The 22892-nt window shown below is 35.6% G+C and overlaps 2 protein-coding genes across 4 annotated transcripts in view; one reads left to right on the top strand and one right to left on the bottom strand.

Annotated features, from left to right (window-relative positions):
• Nucleotides 1–22892, top strand: part of LOC149877959 (uncharacterized) — a 222343-nt gene that overhangs the window by 151954 nt on the left and 47497 nt on the right. The window lies entirely within an intron of this gene.
• On the bottom strand, nucleotides 19016–22738 carry LOC149877963 (uncharacterized). The gene is made up of 2 exons (XM_090074262.1): nucleotides 21154–22738; nucleotides 19016–20959 (listed from the first exon to the last, which is right to left on the bottom strand). Exon 2 carries the CDS (start codon nucleotides 20096–20098, stop codon nucleotides 19016–19018), a length of 1083 nt encoding a protein of 360 aa, XP_089930388.1. The 5' UTR covers nucleotides 20099–20959; nucleotides 21154–22738.

Genomic DNA, 22892 nt, shown 5'->3' with positions numbered 1-22892 from the left:
CCTTTTTATAAAATCGCAAAATTCGTGTATTTTCAAGAACATGCATAAGGTATGTGTGCAAAATTTTTAACATCATTGTAAAGAGCTTTAAATCAGTATTACGATGGTGAAAATTTCATAAAAAACTAATGATTCTACTAAAAGTTATGCCCATTTAAGTGACAAAAGTTCATTACAAGGAATGCTTAAGAAAACTGCAACCAACTTAAAAAATTAGCATTCGGCTTACGGTGGTTTTATAATAGAACTTCATTGTTTAGTTTTTAGTGCATCACTTTACCTCGGTTATATTTTTATTCAACTAATAACAGAATAAAAAATTTAATGGTATCAATATATATTTTGAAAATAAATTTTTCATATTCTCATTACCCTTGTCTTCCATTTTATTAGTCAGTTTTCCTTTTAAAAATCCCACAAAAATAAAAGATGTAAAAATAAGTGAACTAAAACTGTTCGGAATTAGGCACTGTTCGGAATTAGGGAAATCTACGGTATTGCAAGTTAATTATTTTGTTAAACAAAACAAGTTTTTTATTGTATTGTTAGGTTAAAAATGAGCTACTGGACTAAACGAAAGATGAAAAAAAATGTTGTAACTATTTTCGATGAAATCGCTGAAGCTAATAGTTTTGTATCGGAAGATAATTCATTGCCTTTAAATATGAACTGCAATAACTCAAAGTTTGATGCTACTCCGGAGAGTTATGAACCTTTTGACACATCTATTTTTTCTTTAAATTCAGTTTTTCATGATTGTGTCAACAGCTCTGATGAAATTTGGAAAACCAATGATGAAAAATCAATAGTTCAGAATCAATTTTATCCATAGACAAGTCAAATGATATAAATGTCCTAGTTAATAATTTGACTAGTTGGGCAACTAGGCACAAAATTACACATGCAGCTTTGGGTGATTTATTGATTGTATTGCGCAAATCATTTCCTGACTTACCCAAAAGTCCCAAAACTATTCTAAAAACTGAACAATTAGAGGTTGAAGTTTTTGAAAATTCCTATTCTTACTTAGGCATAAAAAATGAACTTTTATCTGAAAGTACAGAATGTTTTACAGATAAGACTGTAACAATTCAAGTCAATGTTGATGGCTTGCCTCTTTTTAAAAGTTCAAGCATGCAGATACGGACAATTCTTGGTTTAGTGGAAAAGTTTGATGGAATATTTCAATATAATAAAAAATCATTTGTTATGGCACTGTACTGTATCAATTGCAAACCTAAAAACATTACAGCCTTCTTATCTGACTTTGTTTTAGAAGTTAATGAACTGTACAAAAATGGTATCACAATTAACAGTCAAACTTATTCATTTAGAATTAGCGTGGTGTATATAATGAAAGAGTAACTTTTCCTGAAACTGCTGCAACATTAAGAACATATGCATCATTCGCTAATTTGTCAGATCATAAGCATCACATTTGTGTGAGCCCTCTAGCTCAAACTTCTATTGGTTTGATATCACAAGTCCCAGGTGATTATATGCATTTGTCATGCCTGGGTAATATGCTCAAATTTGTGTATTTGTTAATTAAAGGTCCTTTGAAAACACGTCTCGGTCCACGTGCAGTATTAGATTTATCAGAAAAGTTGCTTCATTTAAAAAATATATATTAGCATATATATAGCATTTTATGATTTTGAACGCTGGAAAGCTACAGAATTTCGAACACTTCTATTGTATACTGGTATTGTTTGCTTTCGAGATACATTACCTGATGCTTTGTACAACAATTATATGGTTTTTTGTGTCGGAATGACTATTCTTCTTAGTCATTCATTGTGTCACAAATATGTTGATTATGCACATATTTGTGACACAATGAATGACTAAGAATGTTGCTTGTACTTTATGTGGAACACTCTTCAAGTTTATTTGGACCTGAAGTTGTAACTTATAACATGCATGGACTAGTGCATTTAGCACAAGATCCAAAACAATATGGTCCACTGGACAATGTTATAGCCTTTCCTTTTGAAAATTATTTATCAAATGTTAAGAAACTTGTAAGAAAACCACACTTGCCTTTGCAACAAGTTATAAGAAGGCTATCAGAACAACGTCTTGCAGAGTCAATCAATAGTCAAACTGATAGCACACTTTATCAGTTAAGAAAAGAACTTTTTGATGTACCTTTGTGCAATAGTGAAAATATAAATGTGCAGACTGAACACAAAGATCTCTATACAAACAAATTTTGGATTAAAGTTTTGCAAGGTTAAAGGTTTGCATTGTTTTAAAATAAAAACTGGCTCTATAGTTCTAGTTAAAAATATTATTAGAAGTTGTTGTGGTCAAATTTATCTGGTGTGCAGCAATTTTGATAGTGTTGAGAATTTTTTCAACTACCCATTCAATTCAGATATCCTTGATATTTTTATGGTATCTTCTTTAGCTAAGCATCTTTCATATGTTTTATTATCAGAAATAAAACAAAAATGTGTTTTACCCCCTTACAAAGCTTACTTTGTTACTATACCTTTATTACACAATTTTAGTTGAATAAGTTTATTTTTAGTCTTATATTGTACATGTTTCGACTACCCTTGACTTAAAGACATATAAATTTTTTTTGTTAACTAGTTGCAATAAGTTTGTTTTAATAAGTTTAGTATTTTAATAGAAGAGTTAGTTATTGAAATCTGTGCCATTCCGAATATTATTTTATTAAAAATGTAATTGGAGCTGAAAAAGAATTATTTTTATTTAGATTATTAATAACTTTTAAAAGTTGTTTTTTTGTTTAGTTACTAGTAATTATATATATATATATATAGTAGTAGAAAATCACTCAAAAAAATTTTTTTTTTCATTTAACACTGTGTTTCATCAATAAAGACTCATCAGAAATGAAAAAAAATTTTTAAGTGATTTTCTACTACTTTATATTTGCTCTGTTCTTTATATATATATATATATATATATATATATATATATATATATATATATATATATATATATATATATATATATATATATATATATATATATATATAAATTTATATATATATATATAAATATATATATATATATATATATATATACATGTATGTATGTATGTATGTATGTATGTATGTATGTATGTATGTATGTATGTATGTATGTATGTATGTATGTATGTATGTATGTATGTATGTATGTATGTAGGTACGTATGTATGTATGTATGTATGTATGTATGTATGTATGTATGTATGTATGTATGTATGTATGTATGTATGTATGTATGTATGTATGTATGTATGTATGTATGTATGTATGTATGTATGTATGTATGTATGTATGTATGTATGTATGTATGTATGTATGTATATATTTGCGTATATGCATTTATTGAAGTGCAGAATTAACAGATTATTTATTATAAAACAAACAAAAAATTCACATGATATTAAAAGGATTTTAATTATTGTTTGATTTATTAAAAGACTTTCATTCTTTTTTTTTATAAAGAGGTATTTAAAGATTTAAAATTCTTTTAACTCAATTTTTGTTTTTTTATAAAAATGATAAAATGATTTATTAAGTAACTCTAATCATTTGTTTTATTGCAGCACTTTGAAGTTTACTTAAGTAATTTTTCTGAAAAATAATTATACAATTATTATTTAATTACTTTTGTTATTGCCATAGATTGTCAATTTGTCTGACTTCCTTATTTTTAACTTGTATAAAAAACAAAAAATCCAATTCTTATTATCCATCTATCTTTAAAGCCATCCAGAAAAGGTGCTTATAAGGTTTGTTAATTTATTGCTTATTTTTTATATTTTATTCTTATTTTGTTTTTATTTTTTATAAATAAGTCTATTTCTCTAATACACATACACACACACACACACAGATATATATATATATATATATATATATATATATATATATATATATATATATATATATATATATATATATATATATATATATATATATATATATATATATATATATATATAGTTTTATAAGTTTACACTTTTACACAATTCCTGTCAAGGAATATAAGTAGTATATAAATGCGGGTTCTAGCGCATTGACCCCTTTCCATACTTAAGGATGTCATCATCATCATCATGATGATGTCTGGTTCTGGCGCATTGATACTTTTCCATACTTAAGAAATTTCAAGATGGCGTCATTTTTCAATGGGATTGTATTCTTACCGTCCGTAATGAATGTTCTTCCCGTTAAGTTTTGCCATAATATATATAGTGAAAAGGCGGTTCTAGCGCATTGACCCCTTTCCATACTTAAGGATGTCATCATCATCGTTGTCATCATGATGTCGGTTTCAGGCTCATTGATAGCGTAATATATTGGTTCAGTGTTATTTTTTAAAGGTTTTTTTTTCTTTAAAAAATTCCAAGGTTTGTTAAAATAAAAAAGTTGACTTACCTTTGAATCAAAAAAATCTTTATTACCGTCTTGTTTTGTAGTGCCCAATGGCGAAGGTGGTGTAATCATTCAATAGGATCCTTTTTTTCATCGTTAGCGCTGAGTGCGACTTTGTTGATTTCTTCGGTGTAATTTTCATGAAGATGAGATCGGATAACGTTCATGGTTGCAAGTTTTTCTTTCTTATCCATTAAGCAGTCTTTATAATGTTGATGTTTGATGTGGTTTTCGACGACTTTCTTTTTGACGCCTTTGCATTTTTTGTGTTCTTCATTTTCTTTGGGTATGTAGTAAGAGTAGAGCTTAGGTCGAAGTCCAACAAACTCTTTAATTTGTTTACCAGCAGCCTCATCTTTGAACTTGCCGATAATCTCTTTATTTTCACCTACCTTAAATCCAACGTTTTTAATGGCTGGATGGTTGTTAGGAAAGTCGCTCGTGTCAAATTTTTCAAGTACATCGTCAGCAATGTCTTCGTAAAAATCTTCCGTTTCGATTTCATAAAAGAGCGAGTCTGTGTCAGTCATGAGTAATTTTAAGCGATCACCGTATTTAGGTTTCATGTAGTCGTAGTGGTGTTGAAACATTAAAATTTTGCTGATGTCTAGGATGCTCATTCCTAAGTAAACAGGTTTGTTGTAAACCAGCTTTTTTCTCTTCATGTGAACCGCGATTAAGTTTTCATCAAAAATGGTGAAGCTTTCAAATTGAGGTTTTTTGGATAATTTTAAGGCTTCTTTTCTTGTGGTGGCAAGACTAACGTCAACATGATTTTCGATGTTTTCCATGGTTTTTCCAAAGACAGAGTTGTTCATGAGTTTGAAAAATTCCTTATCTGATTCGAAGAGTGCTTTAGTTCTTTTATTGGTGTTGAAACTGATGTATGGTTCCATCCAAGGTTCTTCTCTAAAGGTGAAACCTCGATGAATTTTGGTGATGATTAATCCCATTCGTTGATAGAGTTTTAGATTTGTGTGATGAACGACGTATTTTTCTTTATTGTTTAAATTGGGAACGAGCTTATCCACTTTTCCAATGGTTAATCTTTCAGGAGCCAAAGGGTAATCGTTGTGTAGATTGTGAAGGTGATCGGGGTAATCTAAATCGACTTCAAGGATGCAAGGCATAGATTTCCAATTTATTAGCTCTTCATCGGTCATCCATCTGAATCCTCCAACGGGAAGAGGTTTGCTCATAGCCCATCCATATAAATTGTTGGCGTCTAAATACTGGAGGAATTTTGATGGTTGTGAAGGATCATAGTCTTGCATGTATTTGTTATTGGCAGTTCCATATCGGTTTGAGATCATGCTGATTCCACCGCGTATTCCTTTTTGAGTCATGCGAAGCATATCAGGATCCCTAAAAAGTTCTATTTTAGCTTTAGTATTTTTATAGCAAGCTTGCATGCCGAGTCCAGGACAGGTGTAATACCAGGCGGGATCTTGTTCGTAACTTTCTATGCACACGTTTCTAAAATTTTCAATAACGTCTGTTTGAATGAGCACGTCTGAGATGTTGTACAGCTCGTGGTAATCTTTAAACGTTTTGCATCCAAATACATTCCAAACGTTTTGCGCATGCGCGAATTCTTCATCAGTGATGTGTTTATCGTTTAGTCTGGAATAAAAGGCTTCTTTGGGTGGCAATTGCGTTTCGGAAAACTTTTCAATGGAGTCTACCCAGTCATAAGGATAAATGCCTTTTTTTCTTATCAAGTTGAACTGTTCTTTTTTAGGATAATATTGAGCCACGTTTTTGCATTGTTCATCGGTTAGATTTTTAGTTAGTTTGTCTAAACCGAAAGGTAAGAATCTGAAGCTGTCAAGAAACCTCATTTCTCTCATTACTTTTTGAGGTTTACCTTTTTCATCGATATAATCTCTCACTTTGATTTTTTTCGAGAAGCTGATGTAATTTTCTTCATTGTTGGGTATGCAAGTTAGCTTTCCGTCTTTTCCAGCTAATTTCTTAATGAACAAGTGACTGTCGTAACAGGATAAATTGTGTAAAAAAATGGGTATGAAACTTGGGATTTGATAATCAATGTTGCATTGTTTGTGAGCAGCACCACGGTACTTTCCAGTCAAATGGCAATGATCCCACACATTGTCACCATTAAGATCCTTTTTGCAAATGTTACATTCGGTTGCATCTTTAAACTTCTTTTTATCCTCATCAGTCTTGAGTTTCTTTTCCTTCCATTGTTGTTGACGTAAATCGCAATTGTTCCAAATCTCTGTAAGGTCTGCTTGAAGCATGGTGATAAACTTTTGAGCCACGTCATCCTCTTCGCTTTCTGCTGTGTACATGACTGGCTTTCCCTTGTAAATGGTTTCGTCGAAGCATTTGATGAAGTAGCTGAACGAGCTTGGAACATGCTTTTGATATTTTTTGGTGTATGACTGTTTTGAGTCAGGGGTGCAAGTGTTGACAGGTTTGGTGAAACATTCAAAGTCTGCATTGACTACAAACGGAACTCTCATGGACATGTTGTAGTTTTTAAACTGAACGGTTGTCCCTTCTTTAGGAAGTTCAATTCTAACCGAGATGTGTTTATAGCAGTCTTCTTGATGTTTTTGAAGCTTTTCTTCTTGGTCATATGCTTGCATGCAATTTCTGCAAATGTATTGTTTTCTTTTTCCTTTTGTTACTGAAGAGCCAACCAATCGACCTAAGTTTTTAATGAGACAGTAATGGTTAGTGTCTTTGTTTGAAATGAGTAGCAAATCGATATTGTGCTTTCGATCTAAAAATTTGGATATTTGTAAAGGATGGATTATTTTTTCTTCGTATCCAAAGACGTTGATGCTAATATCTGTATTGTTCGCTTCAAACTTGTTGATACCTTGAGTAAGAGAGACCGGGAATTCCATTCCATTTCAATTGAGCTCTTCCGATTTTAGAATCAAGTCTTCATCAATTCTTTCGTTGTCTCTATTTTTTAGATTCAACGCTCTGGTGGCACTCCACATAAAGCATTTGTTGTCATTGTTTTCCATGTTGATGATCGCCTTTTTACTTTTTAAGCTAGGGGACAGCTCTATGTAGGAAGAACCGCTGAAAGGTATCCAGTCAATCATGTTAACTTCTACTTTTAAAATTTTGTTAACTCTCCAAGTTGATCCTTCCTTGTTGTAATTGGACATGTTTTCAAGAATTCTTTCTTTCCATGTTTTAAAGCTTTCTCTTTTGTCTGTTGATTCGAGAATAATTTCATATATAGACGGGAATACCACAGTGCGAAGATTTTCTTCTCCAGTAGCAATATTCACACGTGCCATTTCGCAGATTAAAACAAGGTTCGTTCTTGTGTTTTTTTTAATGACTTTGATGGCAGCCTCTTTGACCATGTTTAAAAAGGCGCCAGGGTCTTCATATCGAACAGGTGGGGTGTATGAAAACTGCTCAGTGACGTGTTTTATCGCATGATTAGTCAACTCAAACTTTATTGTAAAAGGACTACCTGCAGGATCCTGTATCGGTCTTGGAGCATTAAACACGAGTCCTTTGAGAAACTTGATCGTTTTTTCCACTCCATTTTTCACGTTGCTTACTGTTTTCTTCACAGGTGTTGGAACGTAGGGATCAATGGCAGTAAGCACTTGGTTAAAACCGTTAGAGACAGCTGTTGCAATCCTTGAAAACAGTCCAGGTCTTGGTGCTGGAACCGGTCTTGGTGTAATGACGTTTGTTGAATCGAAAACAGGTGTGTCAAGGATGTGATGTGGTCTCGGAGCAGGCACAGGTCTCGGAGCAGGCAAAGGTCTCGCCTCAGTCGTGCGTATACGAGGAGCAGGAATTGGTCTCGGAACACTTTCAATAGCTGCAATGAGCTCGGCTTTTCTCATTCTTGAGATGCCTTTAACACCACGGTCTTTGGCAATCTCTTTTAACGCTTTCATATTTCGTTTATCCATTTTATTAAGGAGAAAAAAAATATTTAAGCCGTTTCAATTTGCCGTGATCAAAAAAAATTTTAATTTTCAGCAAAATTAAAATTACGGCACGACTTTTATTTGATAACCATGTCTATTGTCAAAGTATTTCCAGTAATGACCCGTTTCTTTTCTTAATTGGTAATGAGACTTGTATTCAGTCACCTCACCCGTTTCCACATGAGTGATTTTATAAGCGAGAGGATGTTTTCTAATTTCAACAAGCTTTGTCCATTTGGATCGACAGGCTTTTTCTCTTTTGGCTTACGCGTTCTCGGCCTTCCCACAGGTTTTCTTTCTTTCACCTTTTTCATCCATTCTTCTTTATCGAGCAAATTGTTTTCATATGCAATCAATATCAAAGCCAACAAATTGTTTGATGTCTTGTTAACACCATTTTCCCTCAGCAACTCTCTCAATTCCTTTTTTGTGTAATTCATTTTTATTACTGAAATATTTTATTCTTCTTAATTCAATTTTTTCAATTCTTCGAAAAGAATTAAAAAATCAAAGATTTCCATGGATAATGAGATGATCTTAAAAATGACTGTTTCAAAGGATCTAAAAAGCAATGTTTTTCATATGTAATATATTCCATTCATCATTTTTTCTATAGACACGTCGTGCTTCACCAGTCTTGTTCATTCTATCAAGTTCAATATTTTTTTGCACCATAGCAACAACAATATCAAAAGGACCATGATCTTCACAGCGTCTTTAATACACGTTTTAAGATCTGAATCAAATTCTCTAATCCTCTTTTGAATTTTTCGAACTACAGGATCTGGAGACAGTATTGAATCGTGGTAGAGAGCGACTAAAATATCACCCTTGCTCATTCTACCCAAGTCAAACTCTTTTTCAACAACAAATTTGCTTTGATTATTACCCATTTTGTTTGTGCTGTTAATGATTTTACTCGAATTCAATTTTTTTTTCAGCAAACTTTCTTTGAAAACATCAATCTCTTTCTTTGAAAACATCAATTTTCAAAGAAAGAGATTGATGTTTTCAAAGAAAGTGAAAACATCAATCTCTTTCTTTGAAAATTGATGTTTTCAAAGAAAGAGATTGATGTTTTCACTTTCTTTGAAAACATCAAAGAAAGTGAAAACATCAATCGATGTTTTCACTTTCACTTCGAGACAGGTCTTACAGCTTCAACGAGCTTGTCATTCCTATCCATCGCTGCAAATCTCAAGATCATTTTTCAATTCTTAAAAAAGAATTAAAAAATCAAGGATTTTCCATGGATCCAAAGGATCTTAAAAATCCAAAGAATTTCCATGGATCATGAGATGATCTTAAAAAATCAAGGATTTTCCACGGATTTTCAAGAAGCGGGAGCGCAAAACCTTCCCCATCTCCAAGAAGACGGAGAGAATTTTTTCCCACTCATAAGCGATAACAGACTCTTCATTTATTTCAACTTTCAAATACCTTTCTTTAGTAATCATGTCTAATTTTTCTCGTTCCAAATCACTTATTGTGCGACGAAGCATATTTATTGTATCAATTACAATTTTTATTTCATTTGATATCCTTCTACCTCTTTCTAAAATCATTTTTTTCTCAGCTTTCATTTCCTCAGTCATTTGAATTTTTCTTCCCGCCATCACCTCCTTTCTTTTTTGAGACACCTTTTTTCTTTCCTCTTTTGATGTTGCTTTTCTCTTCAACTCTGACAACTCGAGATCTTCCAAAAGCTCTTTTTGTGCTTCCTCCCACGTTTTTTCTTTGATCGGAAATTTTAATTTTCTTTCCGCCGACACCTCCTTTCTTTCTCGAACTAGTCTAAATTTCAAATCTAACGCCTTGTATATTAATTCTTTATAACATCTTATTTGATCATTAAACTTGTTTATTTTTTCTTCTAATGTTCTGTTCTCCATCTTTTTTAATCTCTGTTAATGATTTTACTCGAATTCAATTTTTTTCAGCAAATGGAAAATATTCATATTTATGGATCATCATGTCCATTTTCAGTTTTGCTGACATTTTTTTCTTTTCATCCCAATCCATGTTCATTTCAAGAACGTATTTGTCGATCGATCTCAGCTTTTCTTGCTTTCTCAAATGAACCCACTCTTTGTTGTGCTCTTTGATTTCTTTCACCATCCGCGAAAAGTCATCCTCTTTTTCTCCCCACAACATCGCGTAAAGCTCGTCTCTTTTCTCATCGCTGTACATTTCAGGAATTTTGAACGAGACATCCTTGAACGCAAGAGCCTCGAGCTGCTTTTTCTTTTCTGCATCAGACTCTCTTAGGCTGCACTCCAGAAAAAACGGGTGAAACGTCATTTTATTTAATGATCTCAATCTTAATTCCTTTTTCATCTATTTTTCCGTTTCGCTTCTCAAAATAATTGTTGCCGTGTCCCGTCTCTTTCATCGCTTTGTAAAGAGAGCCGTATTCGATCACTTCTCCTGTTTCAGCGTGCGTCATTTTTACAGCCACGGGATTGTTTCGGATCAAACGAAGCCTTTCGTATTTGGAATCTATCGGCTTGACATCCTTCATCATCGCATTTGCGTCGATCAGATGGTTCTCCAGCGCAATCATCGCCAAACCCATTTTGCTTTTCGACGTTTTGGAAACGCCGTTTTCGAGAAGTAAATTTTTCAAATCCTTTTTCGTATAAATCATCCTTTTATTAAGGATTTATTTTTTTATCTTGAAAAGTTCATGTGGGTGCTTAATACACAACGTTCATTTTGTTTCCGTTGGATTTGATTCTGAGCAGCTTGTCAGAGATCACCACAGCATAGGCTTGAGTGTCTGCAGGAACGTTTGCGTTAAAGGTGGCTTTAATTTGCACGTCCAACACGGTCGATTTCAACCTCTCAGCCTGCTTGCTCACGTCAAAAACGAAAATAGGACAAATGTGTCTGTAGTTCAGCGCTGTGATATTCGGTTGGGCGACAATTTCGCTTATTCCAAAAATCTTGTTGTCAAACTTGCATGCGTCTCTGTAAACCCTTGAAAATTTGTTGTTTGTAAAAGCCAAGTCGTAATCCACAGCAGGATACCTCTCGCTGTTTAAGGTTACATACATGTTTTTCAAATCGCAGTGGTTGAACACGGAAGGGTTTAAATCTTGACTGCCGTCTTTATTAGTCTGAAATCCAACAATGATGTACCTCGGACGTTCACTGGCTGATCTAGCACTTAACCTCCAACTGAACGTATTGGACACTGGCACGGCAATGGTGTCGCACTGTCTGGATCTAAACGACAACGGAACGTCTACTTTAGACTCGATGAGTTTGTAAAGACGGTTGTTTGCCATCACAGAGGGAGTGACATGAGGCATAAACAAAGACAGTTTGCTCAAGGTGACTTTTCCTGCAGCTGTTGCCTCGCTCTTAAAAATCGCATCAACGTCGCTCTTCCTTACAAGGGTTATCGTGTGCTTGAATCCGTAAAGAACTTTTTCGTAATCTTCACATAAACCAAAAATGTGCTTCAAAGCAATGCAGAATGAAAAGGTTCCTTTATCAGCAGGCTGCTTAATGATGAAATCTTGCCTTGCGATAAAACCAGTATTGTTTACAAGATCGACAAGGGCAGTGCTGTCTCTTTGCCACAGCTGATTCATTCCTTCCGACACTTGGAACTCTACAGGATATTTCAGGAAACCCAGCAAGGTAGTGGCTTGACCTGGACTGTATATGGTCTCAATCTCTTGATTCGATAACTGATAAGAAATCTGACTGAACAGGTGCATAATGCCGTTGTTGACAAGAGTAACCACATCCGCATCTGCATAGGAAGTACCGTCTGCTTTTGTCAGTCTTCCTTCCACCAAAAGGTAAGCATCACAGGGACGCGTGAACAAATCTTGATGCTCAATGTTGATTCTTATCTCACCGGACGTGTTTAAATTGGTGCTCACCGGCTCATATTCGTGAAATTCATATCTCTCAATATCTTCATCAATGATGATTTCTTCTGTAATGTCTAAAACATCTGAATTTGCCATTTTCTTTAACACAGAAAAAAAATTTTCAGATCCTTTGGATCAGTGGAAAATCTTTGATTTTTTACGCAATCTTTAATCCTCTTCCCATCTTCTTTGAACCCTTTGAAAGTTTTACCAAGTCTTGAATTCGGATGACGTTTTTATGAGACAGAGACCCTCCAAGAGAGGAATAATCGCTGCTCACCTTTGGAGGTCCAACCATTCCGGAAATAATGTCTTTGCTTTTTTGAGTAAGCTTTTGAGGTTCAGATCCATGGAAAGAATTTTTCGGAGTTCCACTCTTGGCATACACCTTTTCTAGCGCCTTTTTACCTTGGTCAATAGCCACATCTTTTGCTGTCGCAATTGCCGATGAAGTCAATTCTTTCCCTGCAGATTTTGCAGCTGTAATCGCCTCTCTTCCCAACTCGCTTTTTGCCATTTTTTGAGCCAAATTAGACGCTGCTCTTGACGCCCCCGATGCTGCTGCTCTTTTTAAAAAATGACGCAACGTACCCATGATCCCACTTCCTCCAACAACGTATTTCTTAACATATCTGTTTCTGTAAATGATCATTTTTAAATACGAGAAAAAAAATTATTTGGATCCGATCACCTTCATGATTGATTTGTACTGGTTTTTGCTGATCGCCTTTTGCCTCAACAACTCATCGCAAATGCTCACAGCTTCATTTCTCGATCCCGTATTCCCAGCACGACAAGCAGTCACGCTCAATTTAAGCTTTTCCACCAACGCATTCGGATCGCTAGGAAGAACGATCACTCCACGACCTTTTTTCCCCTTTTCAATACGCTCCATTATTTTATTGTATTGATCATTAAAACGATTTTCAATATCACTTTTAACCTCTTGTAGATTTGGATATTTGTCATGAAGTTTATTTAACATTTCAATATCATATGAATAGAATCTGAAATAGAATCTTCTCTCTTTTCAGATCTATTAAACTTGAGCTCTTTTTCAATAGGGATGATGAACTGATTGTATTTATTAATCTCTGAAGCTCTGGGCTTGTTCTTTCTTGCATTTGGATTTACGGCTCCGCTCTCCATCAATATTTTCGAGTAATTAGTCACATCTTCAGCGGTGACGTCGAAATTCTTTGAAATGTTTGGGTTGGTCATCAACTCCCAAAGACCTTTTGTTCCTACATACCTTTCACCTCCAACAATCATATCGTTGCCTTCAAACATCACTCCCATTTTTCCAGTCGTATATTGACCATCGCTTTTGCTCAATTCAAACTTGTTCTTAAAACTTGTTTTAAATTTTGCTCTTGAATCCAGCTCCATCAAACTCTTTAAAAACACATCGTACTCAGGAAGAATAGAAGGCTCTTCTATTCCTGTCGAGTCTAAAGGCTCAGATTTAAACTTAGGTTTAAACTCAGACTGATTTGGCGTCATCATCTCAGATTTAACCTCGTTTTTAACCTCGGATTTTATCTTTTTGAGCGTCTTTTCGTTGCTTTGAATAAGAGGCTTAAACAGCTTTCCCACATCCGTCTGAAAATCAGCATTTAAAATGTGATCGTTGATGCTATTCTGATAAATCCACTTTCTTCTATCATTAATCTCTCTCACAAGTTCATCTCTTTTGTTCGGGTCTTGTATTTTAAAAAAAGACATGGTTTTTAAAATACGATAGAAATTATTTTTAGATCAGTGGAAAAAATCTTTAATTTTTTTTAGATTCTTTGAATCAGTGGAAAATCTACTATTTTTTAAACAAATCGTTGAACGTTTGAATGGCATCTTCTCGACCTTTTGGATCAAGTTTTCTTTAGTCACTTCATCAATCCCCTTTCTGGTTTTGGTTCATATTTCCTCCGTCATGGTCTTAAACTTTTGAAGCTCGCCAAGAATCAACTGAAACTCTGAATCGCTTATTTTATTATCCACCAACGCTTTGGAAATGTGCTCGCTGATCATGTTCAATTTTGACTCGGCCATCACTTTTATTTTTTCATGCTTTTCCGCTTTCAATGCTATTCTTTTATTCACTTGACCTCCAACAATCGATAAAAAACCCATTCCAATAGCTACACCTTCACACGCAATCGCTACTGGACTTGCAATAATCGTAGACAAAAGCCCATTCCAGTCGCACCCAATGCTATGCATAATCCTTGCATCGTATTGTCCACATTCGAAATGATCCTGAAAACGCGATGGTACTTTTTGCTCAAATGAACTCTCTTTTTCCTCTCGTTGTCCATCTCTTTTTGGATTTCACTTATTTTTTGAAGACGATAAACATGTCCTTCATCCGCTGGAGCCGTTGGAAGAACGGGATATATTTCTTTATATGTGCTATATTCCATTTTTTTATTAAGGAAAAATAAAAAAATTTCTTCCTCAAATTCCACGGATCTAAAAGAAATTCACGATGCAAAGGCTTTCTCCCTTTTTAATCACAACGTCCTTGTCACTTCTATTATAAATTTCCATGAAGATGTTCTCTACAGACTCTGATAAAAGCAAAAAGTGACTGAAATAATTTAGCCTTACATTTATCTCATGCCTTAAATTCACCAAAGCAACACCTTTATCCACTTTAATCCCAAACATAAAAACAATCGTCTCTTTGGACAAACGGTTCAACTTAATGTCTCTTTGAGCAAATATTTCACATCTGGAACGACGACAAAGCCGTCTAGGAGGATAATCCAAATGATCGTTAAAATAAACGGTGCCTTTCAACTTATTCTTGTCAATGCAAATGATTCTTCTCATCTTTTTAACAGTAAAGGAAACTTTTTTCGTAATCTTTCTCTTTTCTCTTTTGCGATGATATCGTTTTCCTCCTCTTCTTTTTTACATTCATTAAAATATCGATATTTCTGTTTAGTTTCTGCTATTTGCAAAAGTTTATCACAGGTTTTTAAGATCATTTCATGATTTTTAAAGATCTCAGACATTTTCATTTGTGTTGAAATTTATTTATTCTATTTTGCATAATACTTTTTCATGGTTCAGCCGTGGAAATTCTTCTCATGATTAAGCATAATAATAGGCTTGTCCGAGAAGAAGGTAAAAGCTTCCGGATTGACCGACTTGCGCGTCACCGGAATTGAGAGTGACGACGAGTCTTTTTCCGGCTGCGACGCTGGGCATGGAGTCAGACTCTGCAAATTTTCTGTAAAAAGAAATGTTGGTGGTGGATCCGATGGATGCGGTGGATTGGTAAAGAAGACCTGAGGATTTGTTGTTAAAGGAAGTCAAATTTGCTCCGTTCCATAAGGACAAGTAAAAATCTTCCAATCCAGATGATGAGAAGAACATTTGCTGTCTCCGTCGTAACCAGGGAAAGTGTTGTAATTGTTTGCATTGTAAGGTGTCCATGGACTGATGACGTTGCCAGGAGATGCATTTCCGTCGTACATTCTGACTCGTGACTCCCACCAGTTTCCAGAGGCACCAATGATGTGCATTTTGATATATTTCAGAAAAACGCCATTTCCTTTTCCATTGGTGTTCATCAAAACATATTCGTTTCCGTAAGTGGTGCTGAGGTACCTGAACGTTGATGAGTACAATTTAACAGAGGAAAAGAGAGGAGAGATGGTGGTGAATGTGGAAATGAAAGGTTGAATCCAGTAAGTGATGGCAGCAGCATTATTATTGACCAACTTGATGGTTAGGTTTGTTGCAAACGGCAAGTCGAGTGTGAAATATCCTCCCAAGGAAGTAGTGTTAAAAACGTTGCAACCTTGCAAAGAGTTGGCGTAAAATGAGCCACCGAGAGGGGAAAAGAGCAAGTCGCAAGCAAGGGCAGTGGTGTTTATTCCTATTCCTTCCGTGGATGTTGAACTGTTTCCGACTACAAGCTCTCCGTCAGCTAATATTTGAATGAAGACTTGACCAGGAACATTCGTGCCAGAGGCGCTGTATAAAGCCAACCACAACCTTCTCAGGACTCCAGAACCGTCTGCGTAGCTGAAGACTGGTGCGGTTGTTGATCCTGCCACAATTTGAGACTTTAACCCCAAGGATGAAAAGCTTGAATGGGAAACAAATCCTAAAAAATTGGATTTTTGTGTCAAAGCGTCAGCGTAACTTTTTGTCGCCCCGTCTTGTGCGTTTGTCGGATCGAGCACGTTAATCAATTTGTGAGAATACAAATCCAAGTCTGTGGTGCCCACCCCTCCTGATGCATGCGTGTCCACGTAATTTTTGGTGGCTGAATCTGAAGCTAATGTGGGTTCTGCCAAATTGGTCAATTTATGTGACGTCATGTTGATGTCGGTGTATGAAATATTGTTGTAAGCGACTTTGGTGTCCACATATCCTTTTGTTGCAGCGTCTTTTAATGCCGTCGGATCGGAAACGTTGATCAATTTGTGAGAGTTCATGTCGATGATTCCCGTAATCGTGCTGGATCCGTCTGTTTTAACACACTGACTAGAGCTGACGTCCACGTAATTTTTGGTGGCGGCGTCGTGCAAATTTGTCGGCTCGTTCAAGTTGATCGCTTTGTGAAAATTTAAATCCAAGTCTGCAGCTCCAATCACTGTTCCTCCACCTGATGGATGCGTGTCCACGTAATTTTTGGTGGCGGCATCGTGTGAAGTGGTCGGTTCTGCCAGGTTAATGATTTTGTGAGAGTTGAAATCCAAGTCTGCAATGATGGTGCTGTTTCCATCAGTCCTGACATACAGATCGCTTGAAAGAGAGGTTGAATAAGGGTTGTATAAATAACGACCCAATTCTGATCTACCAAATTTATCAATCATTTTTATATGCCTCAGATTTTATTTTTCACCACAAGGTATTGATAACTTCTTGAAAGTCAAGACCTTCATCCAATTTTTTCAAGACGTAAAGACACAAGTGACCGCAATAAGACGTGTTTCCAAATTGAACCCTTTCGCTGTTGTAATAAACAGGGTTTCCCAAATAATGGACAAGTTCGACAAGAGGAGGTTGAGCATAAGAGTCAAAGCTGTATTTCTTATCACCGTCTTTGTACCAGCACACCCAATGAAACCCACCAGTGCTTGAATCGCCCGTGTTAACAATACCACATTCTTTTCTTCTCTGTTTTTTCGGAAATGTGTCTCTTTCAAAAACACCTCGAAAGTTTTTTAATTTTAACTGTTTGACAGCTTTTTCCAATTGAAAGTTGGTCAAAGCCTCATTTGGCAATGTTATTCCTTCAACGTTGGTCATTTTTAAATTCATGCAAAATTTAAAAATTCGAAGAATTTCCATGGATTCAAAGAATCTAAAAATCATTTATGAAGGATCTACATCTCTTCATCAGATTCCATTTCACCTAAATCCAAATCGCTCATAATGCTTTGAACCAAAACAGGAGCATTTTTAGTGATGAAGACTTCTGGAAGCTTGACTTGAATCGACTCTACCTGCGATCCAATGAAAACACCTTCAATTTTTAAAGACGCAATGGCAAAACACCTTTGACGAATATACTCCAATGGACCTGCCTTTACCATCTTTTTGTTCTCCCTTTTACTAAACAAGGAAGTGATGTTCTTTTCTTTTCTATACAGCTTTCCGAAAAAAATGGAAGATGAACTTTCTGACTTTTTCTTAAAAATGGATAAGTCCTCAGCCATTATTTTTTTTGTTCTTTCTCCTTTTTTCAACAAGGTTGTCTTAAGAATGACTTGCTCGCGAAGAAATTTTGTTATTTTTTCAGTCACCTCCATAAACTTTTCTTCTTCTGAACTCTTTTTATCGTCATGAGCAACAAAAGACATGGAATATCCCGTCAGCTCTTTTGTCTTTGGATCAAAACTCTCAAACACACCCAAAGTATACAAAAAAGGGGTTCTTAAAATAAAAGGACCTTTTCCATTTTCATACTCGTAATACAAAGGAATCTTTTGGTACTGAATGGGTCTTGTGGCTGCGTAAATCTCTCCAGACATTAATTTACTCTCATCAAAATTCTCAATCGTCACGAAATTCATCTTTTTTAATGGAAAAGAAATTTTTTTAGATCCTTTTTGGATCCAACACTTTGACTTTATTCTGCTCCTTGACTTTATTTATTTTTCTTCGAGCGTATTCAAACACATCTTTTATTGGCATGCCGCTTTTTTCAAAACGAATCTCTCCACACTTTATTTTCAACTCAAATTCATCCATTCGACGAATAATGGTGAAATCCAAATCATTTTCAAAGCTGTAAATCTTGTAATGGTACTTTTCTTCATAAGGCGAATAATAATACGACTCCTCGTAATCTTCCGTCTTAAGGTACTCATCTATAAAGGGCTCAAACAAAACCATCATCTTGCTCATTTTTTAATGGACCTGAAAATTTTTTTCGGTAAGGAAATGACCAATGTCGCTAGAAAGCAAACTGATCAATTCATTATTATCTACCCATGAATTAAACGAGTCTGGAGACCCCAACCATTTGACGAATGATCTGCTCTTGGTTTTTCGAACGATTTTTTCAATCCTAAATATGTCCTGATGCGTCTTTTGCATCTCCTGCTCATAAAAAGTGCCTTGAATTTCTTCACCGTTAGCATCAGCGATTTTATACATGGGTGGATTCGTATGCTGAACATTTGACACGGTAAAAACCTTTTCAGTCCATCTCGGGGTATACCCCTTTTTCAAAATGAGGCTTCTTTTTGGTAATACGCACTTTGTCACCCATTGAAAATTTCGGTTTTGCTGATAATGTTTGATCCTTTCCATACATATTTCAGCATACCCTACCTTTATTCTTTTCAACGCTAGCTTCCACTGGAGTCATTTTGATGGAAGAATGCTTTGTGTTGTTGTAATTTTTCACCATCTCATCTAATACGTCAATGTATTTATTAGTGTTGTTGGCTGAAAAATATTTAAACATTCTCTCTTTCATCGTTCTGTTCCATCGCTCGACAACAGAACTTTTTTCCTCGTTTTCAGTGGAATACAATTGCACACCCAACGCTCTCACGTGCTTGTTGTAAAACTCTTTTCCTTTATCCACCCACAATTTGGTGCATTTTCTTTCACCAAAAATCTTTTTCAACGCTTCAGCTACTTTAAAGCCTGTTTTGCTTTTTAACGGAACAATCCATCCATACTTTGAAAACACATCAATCACCATGAGCAAACATTTTATGCCCTTGTTGCATTTTGAAAACGATTGCATGTCAACCAAATCTGCGGCCCATATCTCATCAATGTCGTTCACAATCACCCTTCTTCTTTTAAAATGGCGAATAACTGGTTTATGAAGCTCCTCTGCAAGCTGATCCGTCCATTTCAGAGGCATTTTTTTTTTTTTTTTAGATCCAACACCCAATCCAAATTTAGCTTTGGCCTTAATCACCGGCGTAATTAGCTTTCTTTCGTTAATCTCTCTTTGAGTTGGATTGGGAATCGAATTCATCTCCTCAAGCATCATTTGATCTGCCACATTCCTGTTTTGCCGGTCATTGAAATATTTATAAGCCAAATCATGGTGATACGCTGCATTGTCCACTCGGTCTACCGGTTTGCTCCAATCTTGATACATGTCCGTAGAAGTCAGTCGCTTATCCAAATTGGTTCCCGGTCCTGCAAAGTTCATTCCTGGAATGTGCATTTCTCCTGGAAATTTAGCCCATGGAAGCTTCACTTTGCTCGACAGCTTGTTGATTGATTCCACCAAATCACCTCCTTTTGTTGCAATAAACCTGCATTTGGTCGTTCCGCAAGAGTCACAAGTCCCTTTTAGCATAGGTCTATTGTTTTTTGTCATCTCTTTTTTCAGGTTAATGGTTTCAGTTTCTCTTTTGCATTTGACGCAGTACATTTTAAATACAAAAAATATTTTTTTTAACTGTAAAAAATAGAAGTCATTGATTTGTCATGGAATATCGGAAAAGCCAAAAGATACAACAACAAGCTTTTGCCAAGAAGCATTCGAGGAATCATCGTCGGAAAGTCCGGTTGCGGAAAAACAACATTGCTTCTCAATTTACTTCTTAGACCTGGATGGTTGGATTATAACCACTTGCAAGTCTTTGGCAAATCCCTTTTCCAACCCGAATACAAAATACTCAAAAAAGCCTTTGAGAAGAAACTACCAAAAGAACTCATTCTCCAATTATTCAACATTCAAAGCCAAATTGAAAAGCTAAACTCCAGTCCTGAAGCCGTCATTGAAGATATATCTAAAAATTCGAAGAATTTCCATGGATCTGAAGGATCTAAAGAATGGGACGGAAAAACAGACATGGAATGTCAATTCTTCGAAAGTGAAGAAGACGTTCCTGAACCTGAATCCTTAGACTCGACCAAAAACAATTTGATGATCTTTGACGACTTGCAACTCACGAAACAAAACAAATGCGAAAAATATTACATCCGAGGAAGACACTCCAACGTTGAGTGCTTTTACCTCTCTCAAAACTATTTCTTACTCCCAAGACAAACCATCAGAGAAAATGCCAACTTTATTTGCCTCTTTCCTCAGGACGACAAAAATATCAATCACATTTATCAAGATCACGTTTCCAGTGACATGAAAAAAGAAGAATTTAAAAAGTTTTGCAAGTATTGCTGGTCTCAACCCCATGGATTTGCTGTCATTGATTTGTCCTCCAAAAAAGACTATGGAAAATACAGAAGCGGGTAGGACGATTTTTATTTTCCAAACGTATGAAAAACATGTCTGGATTTTATTTGCTTACCAAATCTAAAAAAGATCTTCCCACCGTATCAAACAGCTCTATCAAAACATACTTTGAAAGACCTATCGAGCTGGATTTAAACAAACAGTACGAAATGGCTCTTGTAGGACTCGAAACCTATTGAAGCTACCCCAACATCACCTCTTAAAATAACGTTTTCAGATACAGCCCAAACGCTGGATCGAACAGTTACACCATCTACATTCAAGAAGGATCCTACGAAATCAACCAGCTCAACGATTACCTTCAAAGTGAAATGCAAAAACAAACAGGAAGCTTGTACAGAGTAGACGGAGTCACCATTACAGCAAACGAGTCTTCGTTAAAAGCCGTATTAAAATTTGGAAAACCTACAGCAACGACAAGATACTGGGTTGATTTCAACGTCAATAACAGCATAGGATCGCTCCTCGGATTCGATAGAAACGAATACACCTACGTCGAAAAAAAAGAAGACCCTATTGACCCTAATAAAGTTACAAGCGTCATCGACACTTACGAGTCTGAAAACATCGTGAGAATTGAAGAAACTGCAGTGATTCGAGTTACTAACGACATTATCGGCTCGTCTTATTTAGACGGAAGAACAACAAACGACATTTACTCCTTTTACCCACAAGTTGAACCTGGAACCAAAATTGTTGAAAAACCTTTTCACCTCAACTACCTTCCTATCGTTGTCAGCAAAATTTCAAGAATGGAAACACAAATCGTTGATCAAGATGATCACTTGATCGATTTTAGAGGAGAAGACATCATTGTCAGATACCACATCAGAGAAAAAATCTCATCCACTCTACACGATCTTTTCTCCGGAAGCGCTTTCAGACACATGAAAAAAAATTTTCCTTTTCTATTAAAAATGTATCAAAAGATTAAACTCAACATCTCAAAAGGACAAGCTGACAAAATTAAAAAAGCGTTACAGGATAAAACTGCAACCAGCATAAAACTCACTCATCAAGACTTGAACGGTGAACATGTTCTTGCTGTCACTCAAACCCAACTCAACAAAATTGCAAAAGCATACGACCACGGAAAAGGTGTCACGCTCAAACTCAGCAAAAAACAACTCATGCACAACGCAAAAGTAGAAGGAGGTTTCATTGGTGCTCTTTTACCTTTACTAGGAATGATCGGAAGCACCATCGCCACAAAAGTCGTCCCTGCTCTTGCCACTGGACTACTCTCTGGTGTTGGAGCCTCTGCCGGTTCTGCCATGGTCGACAAAATCGCTGGACGCGGTATCGTTTACTTAAGAAAAGACGGAAAAGGACTAAAAATTTCCAGATTAGGATCCGGTATATACCTCAACCATTGGAATGGAAATACCCAAGGCGATGGGCTTTACATTAAAAATTCGAAGAATTTCCAGGGACTTGAAGGAGCTAAAAATAAAAAAGCTTACGATCGTATTGGCTCTGGAGAAGAAGAACAATTCTCCGGCCTTGGTTTACTTCTCGGTCCCAATTCACCCTTCAATAGCATACCCATTTTAGGCTCCATTTTGTAGGTTCTTTGGATCCATGGAAATCATAAATGATTTTTAGATTCTTTGAATTCTTGCTGGATAAAAAATTCGAAGAATTTCACAGGAAATACACTTTTATCTCTCCCATTTCTCCTTCAGACGAAATCATTAATGTTTCTCCCACATACACATCCAACACGCTTGAAAAAGAAACGATTTTTGAAACCCCAAACAACTGATCAGACTTTCGCACCAAATCAAACTTCTTATCATCACTCTCTTCTCCAAACTTAAAACTCTCACTAAAAACACCGCTTGTCTCCATTGAAAACACCAACATCCCTTTCTCTAAAAACACTCTAAACTCTGATGTCGGCTTTATCATCTTACACATTTCACTAAACCTACTAGCCGAAACTCTTCTCTTTGACCAAAAAAGAATA

This window comes from Hydra viridissima, unplaced genomic scaffold (genome assembly GCF_058129835.1).
Source record: "Hydra viridissima isolate aposymbiotic clone 2 unplaced genomic scaffold, HvirCarnegie_v1 scaffold_16, whole genome shotgun sequence".
NCBI lineage: Eukaryota > Metazoa > Cnidaria > Hydrozoa > Anthoathecata > Hydridae > Hydra > Hydra viridissima.
This window is presented reverse-complemented; position numbering and strand designations above follow the sequence as displayed.